A 21,139-nucleotide genomic window follows, 5' to 3' on the forward strand; every position below is an offset into this window, starting at 1 on the left:
TGTTGTGTATTATTGATCACAATAAAAAAATGCAAAAATACCCAGGTTGTTCTTTCTACTGTACTTTCAAAAATATAACAAACACATTTAATAAATATTGTCACCATGAGCAAAAGTTTATTAAAAAGTTTACCTTCTTTAGAAATTTAACCGGAATATTCCATTGGATATTTATTGGAGAATTTAATACATTACAAACATCAAAATATTAGGGGCAAATTAACACCTACCAAAATGTCTGGAATGGTGAATGGCCAGATGTGGTTGGAGGTTTCATGTACTGAACTTAAAAAAAAAAAACCTTTGAGTTGGTTGTACACCTGTATTTCCAATCATTTCTGGGAAGGTGGAGGTGGGGTGGGGGTGAGCCGGGAATCAGGTTTTGAGAATAAGAAAAGTACAGCTGCAAAGAGAGATGTTAACAAACAAACAAGAAAAATATTAGGGAGAAAAAAATGATTTAAAAAAATTACTACAGAGTTGAGGTAAAATAAACCTGAGTGTAAACGGTCTGCACAGTAAGGAAAAAAATTCCATGGTGATCTCAGCCTATGTGCACCAGAAACAAAGTGGGTGAGAGGCCATTTATTTTGTTGACTGAGATATACTCAGACCATTTTTCTATAAGGTTTTTTTCCCGTAGAATCTTTCTTTGGGAGAAAGTGATTGAAAGGTTGTGGCATAGAAAATGTAGAGGATAAAAATTTCAACTGTTACTTATAAAATTTTATCTATATTTGTCATACATTTTCTTTACCTTTGTGGTATGATAGGTATCTTTTTGAGAATTCAAAGGAAATCCTATTTTTGAGAAATATAAAACTAATCAAAGATGCAGGATAAAACCATTAGGTTATATGTAAAGAAGTTAATAAACATGGGTTTAATCTTTCAAAAATATTCATAATGACCACTTATTGATGCCATAAGTGCTATGTAATGACATCTACATGTCAAAAATATTCTAGTAATAGTAATAATTTACGGTAAATAGTTTGCAACATATAAATTTTGTAGTTTAACGAATAAGAAATTAAGTTGAAACAGAAACAGGCTCACAGACATAGAAAACAAACTTATGGTTACAAAAGGGGTAAGGGCAGGGGGAGGGATAAATTAGGAGTTTGGGATTAACATATACACACTACTATATATGAAATAAACAACAAGGACCTACTGTATAGCACAGGGAACTAGACTCACTATCTTGTAATAACCTATAATGGAAAAGAATCTGAAAAAGAACATATATATAGACACACACACACATATATATGTAAATTATATATATATATGAAATCAGTTATATATATATATATATATATATATAAACTGAATCACTTTGCTGTACACCTGAAACTAACACAACATTGTAAATCAACTATACTTCAATAAAGATTAAAAAAAAATTCTAAACAAAAAAAAAGAACGAAATTAATTTGGGTTCCTGGTAGACAAAAGAAAATAAATTAATTATAATGAATATTCAGTTTAAAATGAATATTATCATTTTCTTATTAAGTAACATAGTTTCCCCCACCCCCAGGGGGTTTTATGGAGATATAATTCACATTGAACATTGTATTAGTTTAAGGTGTACAACATAATGATTTGATATATGTATATATTGCAAAATCGTTACCACAATTTTAGTTAACATCCATCACTTCACATAGTTACAATTTTTTTTCTTGTGATGAGAACTTTTAAGATCTACTCTTTTAGCAACTTTCAAATATACAATACAGTATAACATAGTTTTGAACATAAATTACTTAGAAGGTGCATTTCTAATGATAAAGTTCTTTGAACTCATTGTAAAAGTAGCTGAATCAATGATTTATCGCAACTCAATATGATAAGTTACCTGTTGAAGGTAAAATGACCAAGGCTAAGACTGTCTATTGTGTTTTCCCACTACTTTTAGGAAACTTCCATTAGAAATGACAGCAACATTTACCTTTATAGAACATGAGTCTTAAGAATGTTTCAGAGGAGGAACCAAGATGGTGGAGTAGAAGGACGTGCTCTCGCTCCCTCTTGCGAGAACACCAGAATCACAACTAGCTGCTGGACAATCATCGACAGGAAGACACTGGAACTCACCAAAAAAGATACCCCACATCCAAAGACAAAGGAGAAGCCACAATGTGATGGTAGGAGGGGCACAATCACAATAAAATCAAATCCCATAACTGCTGGGTGGGTGACTCACAAACTGGAGAACACTTATACCACAGAAGTCCACCCACTCGAGTGAAGGTTCTGAGCCCCACTTCAGTCTTCCCAAACTGGGGGTCCGGCAACAGGAGGAGGAATTCCTAGAGAATCAGACTTTGAAGGCTAGTGGGATTTGATTGCAGGACTTCGACAGGACTGGGGGAAACAGAGACTGCACTCTTGAAGGGCACACACAAAGTAGTGTGCGCATCGGGACCCAGGGGAAGGAACAGTGACCCCAGGGGAGACTGAACCAGACCTACCTGCTAGTGTTGGAGGGTCTCCTGCAGAGGCGGGGGATGGCTGTGGCTCACCGTGTGGACACGGACACTGGCAGCAGAAGTTCTGGGAAGTACTCCTTGGCGTGAGCCCTCCCTGAGTCCACCATTAGCCCCACCAAAGAGCCCAGGTAGGCTCCAGTGTTGGGTCGCCTCAGGCCAAACAACCAACAGGGAGGGAACCCAGCCCCACCCATCAGCAGTCAAGCGGATTAAAGTTTTACTGAGATCTTCCCACCAGAGAAACAGTCACCTTTACCCACCACCAGTCCCTCCCATCAGGGAACTTGCACAAGCCTCTTAGATAGGCTCATCCATCAGAGGGCAGACAGCAGAAGCAAAAAGAACTACAATCCTGCAGCCTGTGGAACAAAAACCACATTCACAGAAAGAGAGACAAGATGAAAAGGCAGAAGGCTATGTACCAGATGAAGGAACAAGATAAAACCCCAGATAAACAACTAAATAAAGTGGAGATAGGCAACCTTCCAGAAAAAGAATTCAGAATAATGATAGTGAAGATGATCCAGGACCTCGGAAAAAGAATGGAGGCAAAGATCGAGAAGATGCAAGAAAGGTTTAACAATGACCTGGAAGAATTAAAGAACAAACAAATAGAGATGAACAATACAATAACTGAAATGAAAACCACACTAGAAGGAATCAATAGCAGAATAACTGAGGCAGAAGAACGGATAAGTGACCTGGAAGACAGAATGGTGGAATTCACTGCTGCAGAAGAGAATAAAGAAAAAAGAATGAAAAGAAATGAAGACAGCCTAAGAGACCTCTGGGACAACATTAAACGCAACAACATTCGCATTATAGGGGTCCCAGAAGGAGAAGAGAGAGAGAAAGGACCAGAGAAAATATTTGAAGAGATTATAGTCGAAAACTTCCCTAACATGGGAAAGGAAATAGCCACCCAAGTCCAGGAAGGGCAGAGAGTCCCATACAGGATAAACCCAAGGAGAAACATGCCGAGACACATAGTAATCAAACTGGTAAAAATTAAAGACAAAGAAAAATTATTGAAAGCAGCAAGGAAAAAATGACAAATAACATACAAGGGAACCCCCATAAGGTTAACAGCTGATTTCTCAGCAGAAACTCTACAAGCCAGAAGGGAGTGGCATGATATACTTAAAGTGATGAAAGGGGAAAAGCTACACCCAAGATTACTCTACCTGGCAAGGATCTCATTCAGATTCGATGGAGAAATCAAAAGCTTTACAGACAAGCAAAAGCTAAGAGAATTCAGCACCACCAAACCAGCTCTTCAACAAATGCTAAAGGAACTTCTCTAAGTGGGAAACACAAGAGAAGAAAAGGACCTACAAAAACAAACCCAAAACAATTAAGAAAATGGTCATAGGAACATACATATCGATAATTACCTTAAACGTGAATGGATTAAATGCTCCAACCAAAAGACACAGGCTTGCTGAATGGATACAAAAACAAGACCCACATATATGCTGTCTACAAGAGACCCACTTCAGACCTAGGGACACATAGAGACAAAGTGAGGGATGGAAAAAGATATTCCATGCAAATGGAAATCAAAAGAAAGCTGGAGTACCAATACTCATATCAGATAAAATAGACTTTAAAATAAAGAATGTTACAAGAGACAAGGAAGGACACTATATAATGATCAAGGGATCAATCCAAGAAGAAGATATAACAATTATAAATATATATGCACCTAACATAGGAGCACCTCAATACATAAGGCAAGTGCTAACAGCTCTAAAAGAGGAAATTGACAGTAACACAGTAATAGTGGGGGACTTTAACACCTCACTTACACCAATGGACAGATCATCCAAAGTGAAAATAAATAAGAAAACAGAAGCTTTAAATGACACAGTAGACCAGATAGATTTAATTGATATTTATAGGACATTCCATCCAGAAACAGCAGATTACACTTTCTTCTCAACTGCGCATGGAACATTCTCCAGGATAGATCACACCCTGGGTCACAAATCAAGCCACAGTAAATTTAGGAAAACTGAAATCATATCAAGCATCTTTTCTGACCACAACACTATGAGATTAGAAATGAATTACAGGGAAAAAAACGTGAATAACACAAATACATGGAGGCTAAACAATACGTTACTAAACAACCAAGAGATCACTGAAGAAATCAAAGAGGAAATCAAAAAATACCTAGAGACAAATGACAATGAAAACACGACAATCCAAAACCTATGGGATACAGCAAAAGCAGTTCTAAGAGGGAAGTTTATAGCTATACAAGCTTACCTCAAGAAACAAGAAAAATCTCAAATAAAAAATCTAACCTTAAACCTAGAGGAACTAGAGAAAGCAGAACAAACAAAACCAAAGTTAGCAGAAGGAAAGAAATCATAAAGATCAGAGCAGAGATAAATGAAATAGAAAAAAAGAAAACAATAGCAAGTATCAATAAAACTAAAAGCTGGTTCTTTGAGAAGATAAACAAAATTGATAAACCATTAGCCAGACTCATCAAGAAAAAGAGGGAGAGGACTCAAATCAATAAAATTAGAAATGAAAAAGGAGAAGTTACAACAGACACCGCAGAAATACAAAGCATCCTCAGAGACTACTACAAGCAACTCTATGCCAATAAAATGGACAACTTGGAAGAAATGGACAAATTCTTAGAAACATATAACCTTCCAAGACGGAACGAGGAAGAAATAGAAAATATGAACAGACCAATCACAAGTAATGAAATTGAAACTGTGATTAAAAATCTTCCAACAAACAAAAGTCCAGGACCAGATGGCTTCGCAGGTGAATTCTATCAAACATTTAGAGAAGAGCTAACACCCATCCTGCTCAAACTCTTCCAAAAAATTGCAGAGGAAGGAACACTCCCAAACTCATTCTATGAGGCCACCATCACCCTGATACCAAAACCAGACAAAGATACTACAATAAAAGAAAATTACCGACCAATATTACTTATGAATATAGATGCAAAAATCCTCAACAAAATACTAGCAAACAGAATCCAGCAACACATTAAAAGGATCATACACCATGATCAAGTGGGATTTATCCCAGGGATGCAAGGATTCTTCAATATACGTAAATCAATCAATGTGATACACCATATTAAAAAAATTGAAGAATAAAAACCATATGATCATCTCAATAGATGCAGAAAAATCTTTTGACAAAATTCAACACCCATTTATGATAAAAACTCTCCAGAAAGTGGGCATAGAGGGAACCTACCTCAACATAATAAAGGCCATATATGACAAACCCACAGCAAACATCATTCTCAATGGTGAAAAACTGAAAGCATTTCCTCTAAGATCAGGAACAAGAGAAGGACGTCCATTCTCACCACTATTATTCAACGTAGTTTTGGACGTCCTAGCCACGGCAATCAGAGAAGAAAAAGAAATAAAAGGAATACAAATTGGAAAAGAAGTAAAACTGTCACTGTTTGCAGATGACATGATACTATACCCAGAGAATCCTAAAGATGCCACCAGAAAACTACTAGAGCTAATCAATGAATTTGGTAAAGCTGCAGGATACAAAATAAATGCACAGAAATCTCTTGCATTCCTATATACTAATGATGAAAAATCTGAAAGAGAAATTATGGAAACACTCCCATTTACCATTGCAGCAAAAAGAATAAAATACCTAGGAATAAACCTACCTAGGGAGACAAAAGACCTGTATGCAGAAAACTATAATACACTGATGAAAGAAATTAAAGATGATACCAACAGATGGAGAGACATATCATCTTCTTGGATTGGAAGAATCAATATTGTGAAAATGACTCTACTACCCAAAGCAATCTACAGATTCAATGCAATCCCTATCAAATTCCCAATGGCATTTTTTACAGAACTAGAACAAAAAATCTTAAAATTTGTATGGAGACACAAAAGACCCCGAATAGCCAAAGCAGTCTTGAGGGGAAAAAACGGAGCTGGAGGAATCAGACTCCCTGACTTCAGACTATACTACAAAGTTACAGTACAGTGTGGTACTGGCACAAAAACAGAAACATAGATCAATGGAACAAGATAGAAAGCCCAGAGATAAACCCACGCACCTATGGTCAACTAATCTATGACAAAGGAGACAAAGATATACAGTGGAGAAAAGACAGTCTCTTCAATAAGTGGTGCTGGGACAACTGGACAGCTACATGTAAAAGAATGAAATTAGAACACTCCCTAACACCATACACAAAAATAAACTCAAACTGGATTAGAGACCTAAATGTAAGACCTGACACTATAAAACTCTTAGAGGAAAACATAGGAAGAACACTCTTTGACATAAATCACAGCAAGATCTTTTTTGATTCACCTCTTAGAGTAATGGAAATAAAAACCAAAATAAACAAGTGGGACCTAATGAAACTTCAAAGCTTTTGCACAGCAAAGGAAACCATAAACAAGACGAAAAGACAACACTTAGAATGGGAGAAAATATTAGCAAACGAATCAACGGACGAAGGATTAATCTCCAAAATATATAAACAGCTCATGCAGCTCAATATTAAAAAAACAAACAACCCAATCCAAAAATGGGCAGAAGACCTAAATAGACATTTCTCCAAAGAAGACATACAGATGGCCAAGAAGCACATGAAAAGCTGCTCAACATCACTAATTATTCGAGAAATGCAAATCAAAATGACAATAAGGTATCACCTCACACCACTTAGAATGGGCATCATCAGAAAATCTACAAACAACAAATGCTGGAGAGGGTTTGGAGAAAAGGGAACCCTCTTGCACTGTTGGTGGGAATGTAAATTGATACAGCCACTATGGAGAACAGTATGGACGTTCCTTAAAAAACTAAAAATAGAATTACCATATGATCCAGCAATCCCACTACTGGGCATATACCCAGAGAAAACCATAATTCAAAGAGACACATGCACCCCAATGTTCATTGCAGCACTATTTACAATAGCCAGGTCATGGAAGCAACCTAAATGCCCATCGACAGACGAATGGATAAAGAAGATGTGGTACATATATACAATGGAATATTACTCAGCCATAAAAAGGAATGAAATTGGGTCATATGTAGAGACGTGGATGGATCTAGAGACTGTCATACAGAGTGAAGTAAGTCAGAAAGAGAAAAACAAATATCATATATTAATGCATATATGTGGAACCTAGAAAAATGGTACAGATGAACCGGTTTGCAGGACAGAAATTGAGACACGGATGTAGAGAACAAACGTATGGACACCAAGGGGGGAAAGAGGCAGGGGGTGGTGGTGGTGGTGTGATGAATTGGGCAATTGGGATTGACATGTATACACTGATGTGTATGAAATTGATGACTAATAAGGACCTGCTGTATAAAAAAATAAATAAAATTAAATTTAAAAAAAAGAATGTTTCAATATTACATAAAGTTAAACTTAAGTACAGAGAGAGGGATATAACAAAAGTTGTTTAACATGTCAATTGTGGGACATGGATTAAGACATTTTTGGCTTTTCAGGCAAGACACTGAATCACACCCATATAGTCATATCCTTACTTGGCAGCAATATTTTTTTCTTTTAAAAAATGTTTATGCTTTATTATAAAAATGCTTGCCACAGAATGTTTAAATTTGAATCTTTTGATATAGTTAAATTTCTGTTAAGTTTTAAGATATTCTATTATAAAAAGTTCAGAGTGAATGTGAATAGAATCCACCAAAACTACTATTCTTTCCACTGTGGTGTTTTGGTTTACAGCTAAGACTTTGTCCTTATCATTAACAGATTTATTGCACCAGCAGGACAGTGTTAGCCTCTTTAAGTTTGGTCAACTTGCATTCTTTTTCCTCTTTAGTGCAGTCATAGGCCAAATTCCCATTTCCCCATCATTTTTGTCTCCATTGCCTTTAAAGGGAATATTGCATTCTGGTAAAATCTGCCAGTGCTGAAGGAGTCATAATTTAGCCATGGAATACACAGACAGTCCCCAGTATGTGATGGTTCGATTTAAGATTTTTTGACTTTATGATGGTGCAAAATATTACACATTCAGTAGACATCATATCTCAAATTTGAATTTGATCTTTTCCAGGGCTAGGGATATGCAGTACAAAAGGCTGGGCAGGGCAGGGAGCCGCAGCTCCCAGTCAGCCACTAGATCATAAGGGTAAACAGCTGAGACACTTATAACCATTCTGTATCCATACAGCCATTCTGTTTTTCACTTTCACTACAGTATACAATAAATTACATGAGATATTCAACACTTTATTATAAGATAGGCTTTGTGTTAGATGATTTTGGCCAACTGTAGGCTAATGTAAGTGTTCTGAGCACGTTTAAAGGTAGGCTAGGCTAAGCTAAGATGATGGGTAGGTTAGGTGTATTAAATGCATTTTTGACTTACGATATTTTCAATTTATGATGGGTTTATCAGGAACCCCACTGCAAATAGAGGAACATCTGTAAAGATCACCTTCTACTTTGTTTTATATATTTTCCTCTTTTTCTGCTATCTTTAGACTAATCCACAGAATAAAAATTTCTTGGATAAATCTGAATAATTCCCCTACAAACAAATTATTTTCACAGAAAAGCATGTGTAAAGTGCCTCACTGAGACTGTTCGACATTTCTTTCTACGAACAAAGTTGCTCCTTGACTTCATATGCCAGCTAACCATCTGTTTCACAGAACCAGTCACAGCTAACCCAATGCCGCCTCTCTGCCTCTCACTCCACATAGTGATTGCTTGTATCACACTTCCTAGAACTGTTTATTATGCCTGGCTTTACATCTTTGAATATACTTGCATGTTTTCTCATGTTTTGTCTTCCTCACTACATTAGAAATGTCTCAATATTAGACACAATAATTTCCAATCAGGGATGGACTACTATTTGCCTGCAGATCTCTGAATTCAAATGAAATCCTTTCAAATCCCTTCCTTCCAATTCCCAGAACCCGATTCTAGTTCAGGCACTCATTCTCTCTCGCCTGATTACTGTAATCATCTTCTAATGATTTACCTGGCCTTTGGTCTCTAACCTCTGGCAATTCATCGCTGATTTCCTTCCTAGTCATCTTTCTAAAGCACAGTTCTGCTGGTGTCATTGCCTAGCTTAAAGGCCTTCGATGGCTCCCCACTGCTTACAAAATAAAATCCCCAGCCTTTACAATCTGGTCCTATCTTCCGTTTCTAACCCCATTCCAGCCACTTACCCTTCCTACTCTGTATTCTATGAGCTATTAATTGTTTACCAAATACATCTTTGCACATTTCCATCCCCTGTCTTTATTCATTTTCTCTCTTCCTCAGATGGACTTCTCCACTTATTCATATCTTGCTCTTCAATTATGATCCAGCTCAATTGGATCACCTCTTAACACCTTTCTTGCTGTCCCTAGTCAACTTGTTTCTTCTTTCCAGAGCATGTTGTTTATGACTCAGTTTTAGCACTTACCATCTGCTCTGTACTCCAGAGGTGGATCTATCTCTGTCTCCCATTTATACTGTGAGCAACTTTAGCGCACGGTTGATGATTTATTCATCTGTCCATGGCCACGGCCTGGCAAGTGGAGTGGCAGAAGGAGAATAATTCTCCCTGGGAAAGAAGAAAATATTTCTAATGACATAAGGGAGGGGAATTTTCCAGCCTGTTTCTTGGAAGAAGTTCAAATTTTAAAATTATAGACATTCACCGTACCTGAAATAACTTCCTGGAATTAGAGTTCAGAGCCCTTCTGATAAAAAACCATTCTTTCTAGAAGTCAAGTTTGTAACTTGTGAAACATGAAAGTTAAGTCTCTCAACCAGCCGTATCAAACTAAAAAATCTACACCCTGCATTCAGCCACCAATTATGTATCATCTGTGCAACCCTGCTAGCTATTAGAATTTATTAAAAGTAAATTCTATATGTAAGTCAATAATAACTGTGATCTCTTAAAACCAAATAAAGGCCAGCCTTGAAAATTCCCTGGGCAGACAAAACCAATTTAGTCATTTCTTGCTTATGCCTTTGGAAATTATAAACAAAACTTGAACCGTTTCTCAAGGTTGACATGAGGTAACCACTGAAAATTCTACTATTTTAACCAATCACTATGAAGAAGAAACAGTCACTGCCTTCTCACTATATAAGCTGCTTTATAACAATATATCCCTGAGCCTCACTCCATGTTTTGGTTTGGGTGGTTCCAGTTTGCAAACTGTTTTTCGGTGTGTGCACAATACCCTTTCACTAATTACTACTTCAGTGATTTATTGGTTTTACTTCGGCTATTTGTGAACTTTTGACTATCAATGACACGCTATTGTCCTGGGATCTATATCTACTCTTGTCACCACTAGTCAACTGGCACGTGGCTTTCAGGACACCAATCATCAGGGACAGCTCCGTAATTACTTGTTATTCCTTGAGTCGAACGATTCCGGGCGCATGGTGGTTACTTAGCCTTCATTCACCATTTGATTCTGTGCCAGCAGGTCGTCCGGGTGCTTGGCCACTGCCACCGCCGAACCTGGCACCGGGATCGTGGCCTCTCCCAGTCAACGCTAGACCGAGAGAAGCCAGCAACCCCAGCTGGCGGGGAACGAGGGCTGAAGTTGGGGAAGGAGGACGCGCAAAGTCCCGCCCGCTGAGCGCCGCGACGCCTGGTGGGTATTAATAAGAAGAACCTCAAGGCCGCGGCCCCGCCGAGCCTCAGGCGCCCTGACGCCGCCCGTGTGAGCTCGGGGCGGACCCAAGTAGCCGGGCCCCCTTCCATAGTGGCCATGGGGGCGGGGCGGGGCGCGGCGCGCGCCGGCGCGTGGAGGCCGCGGGCGGTGGAGGAGCGCTCGGCGAGGGAGGAGCGCGCGGGGCGGGGGCGCGCGGGGCGAGGGCGCGCGGGGCGGGGGCGCGCGGCGGCCGCTGAGGCCTGTGGCGCCGTCACCCGGCAGACCCGAGCGGGTGGAGGGAGGCGCTGCCGGCGAGGCGCGCGTAGACAGATCGGGGCTGCACCGTCGGCCGGTCCACCCTCCCGCCGCCGTCCTCCGGCCCGCGGACCGCGCGGTCCCGTTATCATGTCGTTGAGGCAGCGGCTGGTCCAGCTGGTCGGCAGTTTGCAGGACCCGCAGAAAGTGGCTCGTTTCCAACGGCTGTGCGGGGTGGAAGCGCCGGTGAGCCGCACCAACACAGCTGCCGCCGACCCGAGGGAGGATGAGAAGGCGGAGGCGCCCCTCGCCGGAGAATCCAGGCGCCGAGAGCGGCAGCTGGGGGCGTCCGGAGGCCCCCCGCCGCCCGAGAGCGACCGCAATCAGTGCCCAGCCAAGCCGGGCGGCGGCGGCGCCCCCAACGGCGTGCGGAACGGGCGGGCGACCGAGCTGGGCCCGGCCTCGCAGCGCCGCGCGGGGGTCCTGCGCCGCAACTCGCTGACGGGCGAGGAGGGCCAGCTGGCCCACGTGAGCAACATGCCTCTCTACTACCTGTTCTGCTTCGGCACGGAGCTGGGCAATGAACTCTTTTACATCCTGTTCTTCCCCTTCTGGATCTGGAACCTGGACGCCCTAGTGGGCCGGAGGCTCGTGGTCATCTGGGTGCTGGCCATGTACCTGGGCCAGTGCACCAAGGACATCATCCGCTGGCCGCGGCCCGCCTCGCCGCCCGTGGTCAAGTTGGAGGTTTTCTACAACTCAGAGTACAGCATGCCCTCCACCCATGCCATGTCCGGCACTGCCATCCCCATCTCCATGATCCTCCTCACCTATGGCCGCTGGCAGGTAAGGGTCCCTGTCCTCGCCCGGCTCAGCCTAGGGGAGTTAAAGGACTCCGAGCCGTTGTTGCTGTCTGCAGTTATTTGAATTTGGCCGTTCCCCTCCCAAACCTCTCTTCCCACAGGTTTTCACAGTACCCGCAAACAGGCCCTTTCTAGCTTTAAAAAAAATAATGAAACGATGGGGAAAACCTTCAGACTTAGTCGTCAAACTCTATTTTAATAGTAATACCTTTCTTGGAACCTAAAGTAAACACTATTCGTGGAGTAATACATTATCATCGGGCTTTGGTTGAGTTTCTAAGCGGTTTTAATTCTTGTGATGCACAGAATATAATTATGATTACTTAATGTAATGTAATGTAATATCCTTATAATTAATAGTTGGGTGACTAAGATTCACCCGTTTTATATGGTGCCTTTCCCCAGACTGATTTCTGTTTCAGGCGTAGGTAAGGTCATTGGCTTTATCCCGAGACAATGTTTATGAAACAAACATGGTTGTTCAGGCAATGAAGTAATGAATTTTAAATGAAAGCCACGCTTTGTGGAAGTTAATGGAGCACCGCCTGACTGCTCTTTTTAAGGGGTGTGGTTGCTAATTTGCTGATAGACACAGTTTAATTAGCTTTTGGATCACTGATCTGAACTATCACTTTGAGCTACAGTATTATTGTTGAATTAGCTTTACAAATGGTTTTAAAGTTATTCTTAAAGTTAGGGTTCTTGGTCAGACTAGTGGGTTTGTAAAAATGGTAAATATGACAGCAAGATCAGCCTGACAGCTGGGGATGAGTTTTTAACAGTAAACTTTTATATTTTGCCTACTTCTTCTGCCCTCCCATTTTTCAGTTTTTCATGGTCTGTAAATGTTACTTAGATTTAAAAGCTAATTCTTTTTTTATATAGAAGAAAAATTTATTCTTAGACTGATTTTTTATGTTTTTCTAAAATTCTTATTTTAAAAAGTATAGTTGGTTTACAATGTTGTGTTAGTTATCTGCCTTTTAAATTGTAAGGAGGTTTGTTCATTCTGCAGACCAGTCTCTTAATTTAAGAATAAAGTTAATAACTATGAAGAATCTAAGGAATCAGACTTCCTTGATTTTTTTTCCATTACAGCACAAAATCATCTCACACTGAGAAATACACATTCTGTATAAAACTCCATTATGGTAAGCTTACTTATCTCAGACTTAATTTCAGTATAGATAAACCCTTGTCCTCATGGACACTTCTGGGCAGTGCATCTCTCTTACAGGAACATGGAAAGTATGTAATGTGTATAGTAAGAATGGCAGAATTATGAGGGAAGAGTACCATCAACAGTTTTTTTTTTTCCTGTTTAACCTAAGGAGATACACAGTAATATTCAGATTGTAAAGTAGTGCTGCCTGTTTTGCATAATAGATAAATATCTCAAGTTTATTTAATCTAAATGCTTCAGAATTTAAGATTGTCATTGACTTATAATATTAACTGGTTAGCTAATGATGTTTCTCTTATTTTTATGAGATTTTCCAGATTCCATAATGATAGAGCCTTTTGTAACTCCTCGTTGAGTAGCTATGTTGCAAGCTATTAATGTTAGCAGTCCAAGAAAGAGAAAGTAGTTGTTGCTCATCATTCATTCAGAACACATGCTAACAGGAAGTCTGAAAACAGTACTGCTGGATTGTTTATGGGATGCAGCTATCAATATTTTGACACTTCAGGGTTATTTGAATTATCAGAATATGCTTACATTACAGTTTTTGAACACCCTAGTATATTTAATTCAAAGTTTGAGGAATTTATATATCATACAGTTTTAGAATTTGAGCTAGACAGGACTTTAAAAATCACCTAGTCTCAAACTGTCATTTTACAGATGTGGAAACTGACCAGTTACATTAGAATTAATCTTGGAAAATTAAGTTTCTTCTTTTACCTGTCCACTCTAAGTTTGAATAAACTTCCAAAATTTGAATGATTGTCTTTGGTTAGTTGTTTTGAAAGAAAGACTCCCGTACATGAAAGTTCTGTGTTCATAAATGTTTGGTTGTAATAATGCAGTACAAAAAACCAAAATGACTTTTTAAATTTTTTACTTTTTAAAAAAATCCTTGTTATGATTGAAAACAAAAGTACCTTCCTTTGCTTAAGGTGTTTTGGTCCTCTTCTCTGCCAATTAGTGTTATAGTACTTAGGAGGCTTATATTTCCAGAGTGGGTAATGAAAAAAATATATATTGGAAAGTGGGATAAGAATTAAACAATGCAAGCCTAGTGTTTTTCTAATTAATAGCAGTTTTGGTTGACAGTTGTTTCCATCTGCTTGTGCTCCTACTGCTTATTCAGGACAGGTGTGTTTATTTCTAGTGCCTAGGATGCTGAAACTTCTCTGGAAACTGAGTTATCTCACATGCCATCCCTTTGGCTTGGAACAACTACTTCACTCACTCCTCACTTCATGTTCTTAACTTGAAGTCTGGACAAGGTTCACTTACATGGAGCCTTTTCAATGAACCTTTTCTGTTTCATTATTCATTTGTTCTTAAAATGACAGTAAGCCAGAAAAATTACTTGGGGCTTCTGTAAAGTGCAGTTTCTGCACCTTACTCCCAGAGATTCTGATCCATTAGATAAGTGAGGGGTATTGCATTTTACTGAAATTCCCCAAATATTTTTGAGGAAAAAATGTACTTTCTTCAATCCCTTCAAAAATATCAAGGAAGGCTGATTCCTTAGATTCTTTTTTTTTTTTTTTAATTTTATTTATTTATTTATTTTTGGCTGAATTGGGTCTTCAGTGCTGCGGGTGGGCTTTCTCTGGTTGGAGCGAGCAGGGGCTACTCTTCGTTGCGGTACACGGGCTTCTCATTGCGGTGGCTTCTCTTGTTGCAGAGCACGGGCTCTAGGCATGCGGGCTTCAGTAGTTGTGGCGCGAGGGCTCAGTGGTGGTGGCTCGCAGGCTCTAGAGCACAGGCTCAGTAGTTGTGGCACATGGGCCTAGTTGCTCTGTGGCATGTGGGATCTTCCTGGACCAGGGATCGAACCTGTGTCCCCTGAACTGGCAGGCGGATTCCTAACCACTGCGCCACCAGGGAAGTCCCCTTAGATTCTTCATAGTTATTAACTTTTTTCTTTAATTAAGGGACTGGTCCGCAGAACGAACAAACCAACCTCCAGCCAGTAAAATCAACTCTTGATCCTTAGAATATATTTTATATTTCTCCAACATTGCTGTCTCAGTTCTTTTCCAGTTCGATTCTTTGAATCTTTTAAAGATATGTTAATAATACAAAAAGGGAGATTGAAACAGTATGGCTCCAAACAATTATTTGATATGCTGGAAGAATTTTTTCCAGTAATGCAAGATAGAAAGTGTTATGGCATTTCTCCAGGTATTAAATAGCTTGATCCATTGGCCAAGATAATGATTATTGCTCTCATATTATTTGTTGGAATTTTTTGTAGCCTGAATTGGGAAAAAATAAGAAGTAAGGGACATCAGATATTAAGAACATAGTCTTTTGAAGAATAATCTAAAATAAAAAATAAAGCACTCCTTTTGTGTTTATGTCTGCATGTTCTTTCCAGAAATAAAAAGTCTTAATTTTTAAATAATATGGCATATAATGAGTTCTAATTATATACTTAATTTAATAACATTAAGCAAGTTTTAGATGAATTTCATTTTTAAAAAATTAGTGACATCTCACACTTTATAGGCTAACCCATTCCCAACTAGGGCATATGCTTTCACTACTTTTAATAATAATAATAGTTATATTATTATCTTTATTAACATTTATTAAGGTCTTACTATGGGTCAGATATTGTTTGAAATGTTTATTACCTCATTTGGTCTGCTCTTAAAACATCCCAATGTTTGGTCCTACTATTAATACAAGTTTACAGATTAGGAAACTGACATAGAGGAAGGATAAATGACTTACTCAGAGTAACATAGCTAGTGAGGCACGGGCTGTCTTTTTTTTTTTAAATAAATTTATTTATTTATTTATTTTTGGCTGCACTGGGTCTTCGTTGCTGCACGCGGGGTTCCTCTAGTTGCAGCGAGCGGGGGCTACTCATCATTGCGGTGCGCGGGCTTCTCATTGCGGTGACTTCTCTTGTTGCGGAGCATGGGCTCTAGGCGTGTGGGCTTCAGTAGTTGTGGCTCCCGGTCTCTAGAGCGCAAGCTCAGTAGTTGTGGCGCTCGGGCTTAGTTGTTCCGCGGCATGTGGGATCTTCCCGGACCAGGGCTCGAACCCGTGGCCCCTGCATTGGCAGGCGGATTCTTAACTACTGCTCCACCAGGGAAGTCCCACAAGCTGTCTTTAAACTTGTAGACAAACTCCAGAGCTTACAGAGAAAACTCTTTTCATATCATACTTTGTGATTTTTAAATGATCTTTGCAATAATAAAATTTTTGAAATAGATATGTGTGTTCTTAAAATACAAAAACAGCTTTTATATGCCTTGAGAATATAATGTGTACATACATGTGCAATAGTGACAAATATTTCTTTTAAACATTAAGTTGTTGACTGAAATCAAATGCTGATTTGATCACCTTTCCTTTCCTCTATCTTCCTAATATAAATAAAAAATTAAGCATAATGAAGTCTTTGGGGAAAAAAAGAACATAAGATATTCCATCATAATGTAGTTTATTGTAGATTAAAAAGGAAGATATCTGTGAGATCATGAAACAATAAAAGAAAGGCAAGAAGTAAGAGTTAGAAAAGTAGGTCACAAATGAGAGAGACCAGAAAAGGCTTCCAGAGCCAAGGAAACTGATCATTATAGTAATTCTCGGAAGAAACACAGTTTATTAAAAAATCAGATTGGTTTGCTACTTTATTTCTTTTTACCTAGTATGATACTTGTGTTTGAAATGCACATTCTCCTGATTTTATAAGTACTTATTATTAAATCTTCATTTTAAATTAATTTATTTGAATAGGTAATAGATTGTAGAAAATTCAATATTTACATAAAAATATGAAGAGGAGAGTACAGTTTGTCTTCTTTTTCTGTTCCACAGCTATGAGAATCTCATTTCCAGAGGGATTCATTGTTAGAAGTTTCTTATTTAGTCTTCTAGAGATAGTCTTTACTTTTGTAGGCATATATTTATATAGCTTATTTTTCATACAAATGGCAACATACCGTTCTGGACCTTGCTTTTTTAATGTAGAAATATATTGTGGAGATTTTCCTTTTCTTTTACCCAAAAATTAATGAATACTAAGTTTGTGCTTGCGATTGTCTAAATGCCTTACATGACTTTTAAACTCCATAAAATCCCATGAGTATTGTCACTGGTTTGCAGAAGAAACTGAGGCAGAGGGAAGATAAGTAACTAGCCCAAAATGACTCTGCAAGTACCTAACAGAGCCTGGATTCAGACCCAGGCTGTTCTGCTGTGAAGTGACACTATACTACTGTTATATTGCCTCTCCGTATTAGCATTTTCCATGTTTTATACAGAGAGCTATCTGATTTTTTTCACATGTGCATGATGTTCCAGTATATTAACAGCGTAATTTATTTAAAAGTTGACTATTCCAGTACTGCCAATTCAAAGACTTTCTCTATTTTTTTCCTATCAGATTGTTGGTATTTTACTAATTTTAAAAAACTATACCTCTTTGGTTTTCTTTTTTTTTTTTTTAAAGTCCTTGCTCTACCTTCAAATAATGTTATACCATTTCAAGTATAGCAACAACATACTTCATTTTTCCCTTTTCCCTCCTTTGTATTATTGTTGTTGTACATTTTACATCTACATATGTTATAATACTCAGAATACATTATTATTTCTGTATAGTGTTCCAGCATTATTTCTAGAAGTATTTTTTTCTCCCTTCTTCTCTCACATCATCCCCTTCTGGAACTTCAATCTCATGTATGTTAGATTTGTTTAACACTGGTCACTTGTAAATCACTAATGCTATGATGATGATGATGATGAAGAAGATGATGATGATGATGATTGCAGTGTTTCTGCTCTCTGTGCTTCATTTTGGATAGTTTCTATTGCTACAACTTCAAATTCACTGGTCTTCTGCAATGTCTAGTTTTCTGGTAAACTCATGAAGTAGAATGAGATATGATTTTAGATACTATATAGTTTATATCTGGAAGTTCCTATTGGGTCTTTGGTCTAGTGTACAATTAAATTACTTGTCAGTTTAATCTTTTTAGGCTTGCTAGAGTGGGTCTAGAATAACCATAGTCTAGAGCTAATTTAGCCTCACTACTAAGGTGATAACCTTCCAAAGACTACCCAATTCCCTCAGCACTCTGCCTGGTGGGAAAGCAATTACAGGCCTGTGTAAGCTTTGGGAATTATTTGGCCTACTGCTTTCCAATAGTTTTTCCCCCAGCCTGGTGGATTTTCATCCCATGTGTGCACAGGTTAGTACTCAGCCAATGATTTGCAGAGACCCCTCCACCCCCACGGGGCTCTTTCTCTGTACAGAGTCCTCTCTCCAGTACTCTCTTGAAAATTATTGCTGCTTTGACCTCTGGGAACTCCTGTTTCTCTCCCCTCAACTCAGTGAGACCGTTGGACTTTGTTTTGCTTCCTCCTCCTGCGCTACAGCCTGGAGACTGCCTCTAGCAGCAAGCCAGGGCAGTCATAGGGCTCATCTCATTTGTTTTCCCTTTTCTCATGAATCACAGTCCTGTGCTATTTGTTTTCCAGTATCTGAAAGCAGTTCTTTCATATAATTTGTCTAGTTTTCTGGTTGCTTACAGTGGAACAGCTTTTTTTTTTTACAACAGTTAATCATTTATGGGCAGAAACAGAAATTCTCTTACCTCTACTGTTTTTTTTTTTTTAAACATACAACAGCTTACTGAGATGTAATTCATATACCATACAATTCACCCATTAAAAATGTACAATTCAGTGGCTTTCAATGTATTCATAGTATTGTGCAACCATCACCACAGTCAACTTTGGAACATTTTCATCATCCCCCAAAAGAACCCCATACCCATAGCAGTTGTTCTCTATTTTCCCCCAATCCCTAGGCACCCCTAGGCAACCACTAATCCACTCTAGAGATTTGCCTACTGTTGTCATCTCATGCAAATGGAAGCATACATATGTAGTCTATTGTGAATAGCTTCTTTCACTTAGCATAATGTGTTAAGATTCATCCATATTTATAGCATGTATCTTCATTCCTTTTTATTGCGGAGTAATATTCCATTGGATGGATATACCACATTTTATTTATGCTTTCATCTATTGTTGGACATTTGAGTTCACTTTTTAGTTATTCTCAACAATGTTGCCATGGATATTTTTGCGTAAGTTTTTGTGTGGACATATTTTTTTTCCCTCTTGGGTTACTTACTAGTTTTTGAAGCCTTTTATGTTGTGGTGAAATTTGCCTTTTGACTGTGGTGTGATTTGGAAGTATGTTTCCCTAATCATTACTTCTCTTCTGACTTTTTTTCCAAGGAGAAATTTTTCTTTTTATGTATCAATCTTTTATTTCATAGTTTCGCGGTTTTGTGTAATATTAGGATGGCTTTCTACCATGGTTTCCTTTTTTTTTTTTTAATTAATTTATTTATTTATTTATTTTTGGCTGTGTTGGGTCTTTGTTTCTGTGAGAGGGCTTTCTCTAGTTGTGGCGAGCGGGGGCCACTCTTCATCGCGGTGCGCGGGCCTCTCATTATCGCAGCCTCTCTTGTTGCGGAGCACAGGCTCCAGACGCGCAGGCTCAGTAGTTGTGGCGCACGGGCCCAGCTGCTCCGCGGCATGTGGGATCTTCCCAGACCAGGGCTCGAACCCGTGTCCCCTGCATTGGCAGGCAGATTCTCAACCACTGTGCCACCAGGGAAGCCCCCTCTACCATGGTTTCGTATAGTACTTTTATGGTTTCATTTTTTATGCTTAAATTTTTGAATCATCTCTTGTTTTGAGAAAGGAATCCAACTTGATATTTCCCAATGGCACCATTTATTGAATAATCCATTTTTCCCTACTGACTTGAACTGTCACTTTTATCATATATTAAGTATAGGTATATATTTCGGTCTATGTCCATAATTTGATTTAGAATTGATATATCTAATATTTTGTGCAAGTACTATACTATTATATTTATTGTAGTTTTATAAATATTTTTTCAGAATTCTTGCTGTTTTTATTTATCTGTCTTCGTGTACTTTCGATTTTGTCTAGTTCTAAAAGAAAAATCCTTTTGTGGTTTTTTTTTAATTGGAAAGATAAAGTTGTCCTTTCACATTTAAGTTTTTGATCCACCTTCAGTTGCCTTGTATGTGCTGTGAGGTATGGATCTGATGTAATGTTTTATATAAATAATTAACTGACCTTGTGCCATTTTTGAATAGTTTATCCTTTCTCCACTTATCTATAATGCCACTTATGTTACATATCAAGTTCCCGTATATGTATGGGTCTAATTCTGGGTTCTCTGTTTTGTTTCACTGGCCTGTTTGTCTATCTCCTTAGCAATATTATCGCCTTTCTTAATTGGTATAGTTGCTTTAGAATAAGTCTTGGTATCTGTTTATGAAAGTTCTCTATCATATTCTTCAAGACTGTGTTGGCTATTTTTGAATATTTGTTTTCAATATACAGTTTAGAATCAGCCCTTTAATTTCCATGTAAAAACCTGTCTGGACTTTTACTGAAATTGCAATGAATTTATAAATTAATACAGAGAGAATTGATAGCCTGACAATATTGAATTTTCTTATGTTTGAATATGGTAAATCGTATTTATTTATGTTTTCTTAAATGCATTTCAGTGAAGTTTTATAATTTTCTCCATACGGATCAAGCATATCTTTTGTTGGATTTATTTCTAGTTACTTTATTTATTTATTTTTGTTACTGTTGTAAATGATATCTTGTTAAAATTCAAA

The 21,139-nt window shown here is 38.4% G+C and overlaps 1 protein-coding gene across 1 annotated transcript in view; it reads left to right on the forward strand.

Moving 5' to 3' along the window:
- Positions 1-11,384: 11,384 nt before the first annotated feature.
- Positions 11,385-21,139, forward strand: part of SGPP1 (sphingosine-1-phosphate phosphatase 1) — a 33,896-nt gene continuing 24,141 nt past the window's right edge. Inside the window, exon 1 of the mRNA XM_068544322.1 lies at positions 11,385-12,242. Coding sequence (XP_068400423.1) covers positions 11,547-12,242 — 696 coding nt within the window. The 5' untranslated portion in view covers positions 11,385-11,546. The remainder of the gene's footprint in view (positions 12,243-21,139) is intronic.

The sequence above is a fragment of the Eschrichtius robustus genome, chromosome 1 (genome assembly GCF_028021215.1).
Source record: "Eschrichtius robustus isolate mEscRob2 chromosome 1, mEscRob2.pri, whole genome shotgun sequence".
NCBI lineage: Eukaryota > Metazoa > Chordata > Mammalia > Artiodactyla > Eschrichtiidae > Eschrichtius > Eschrichtius robustus.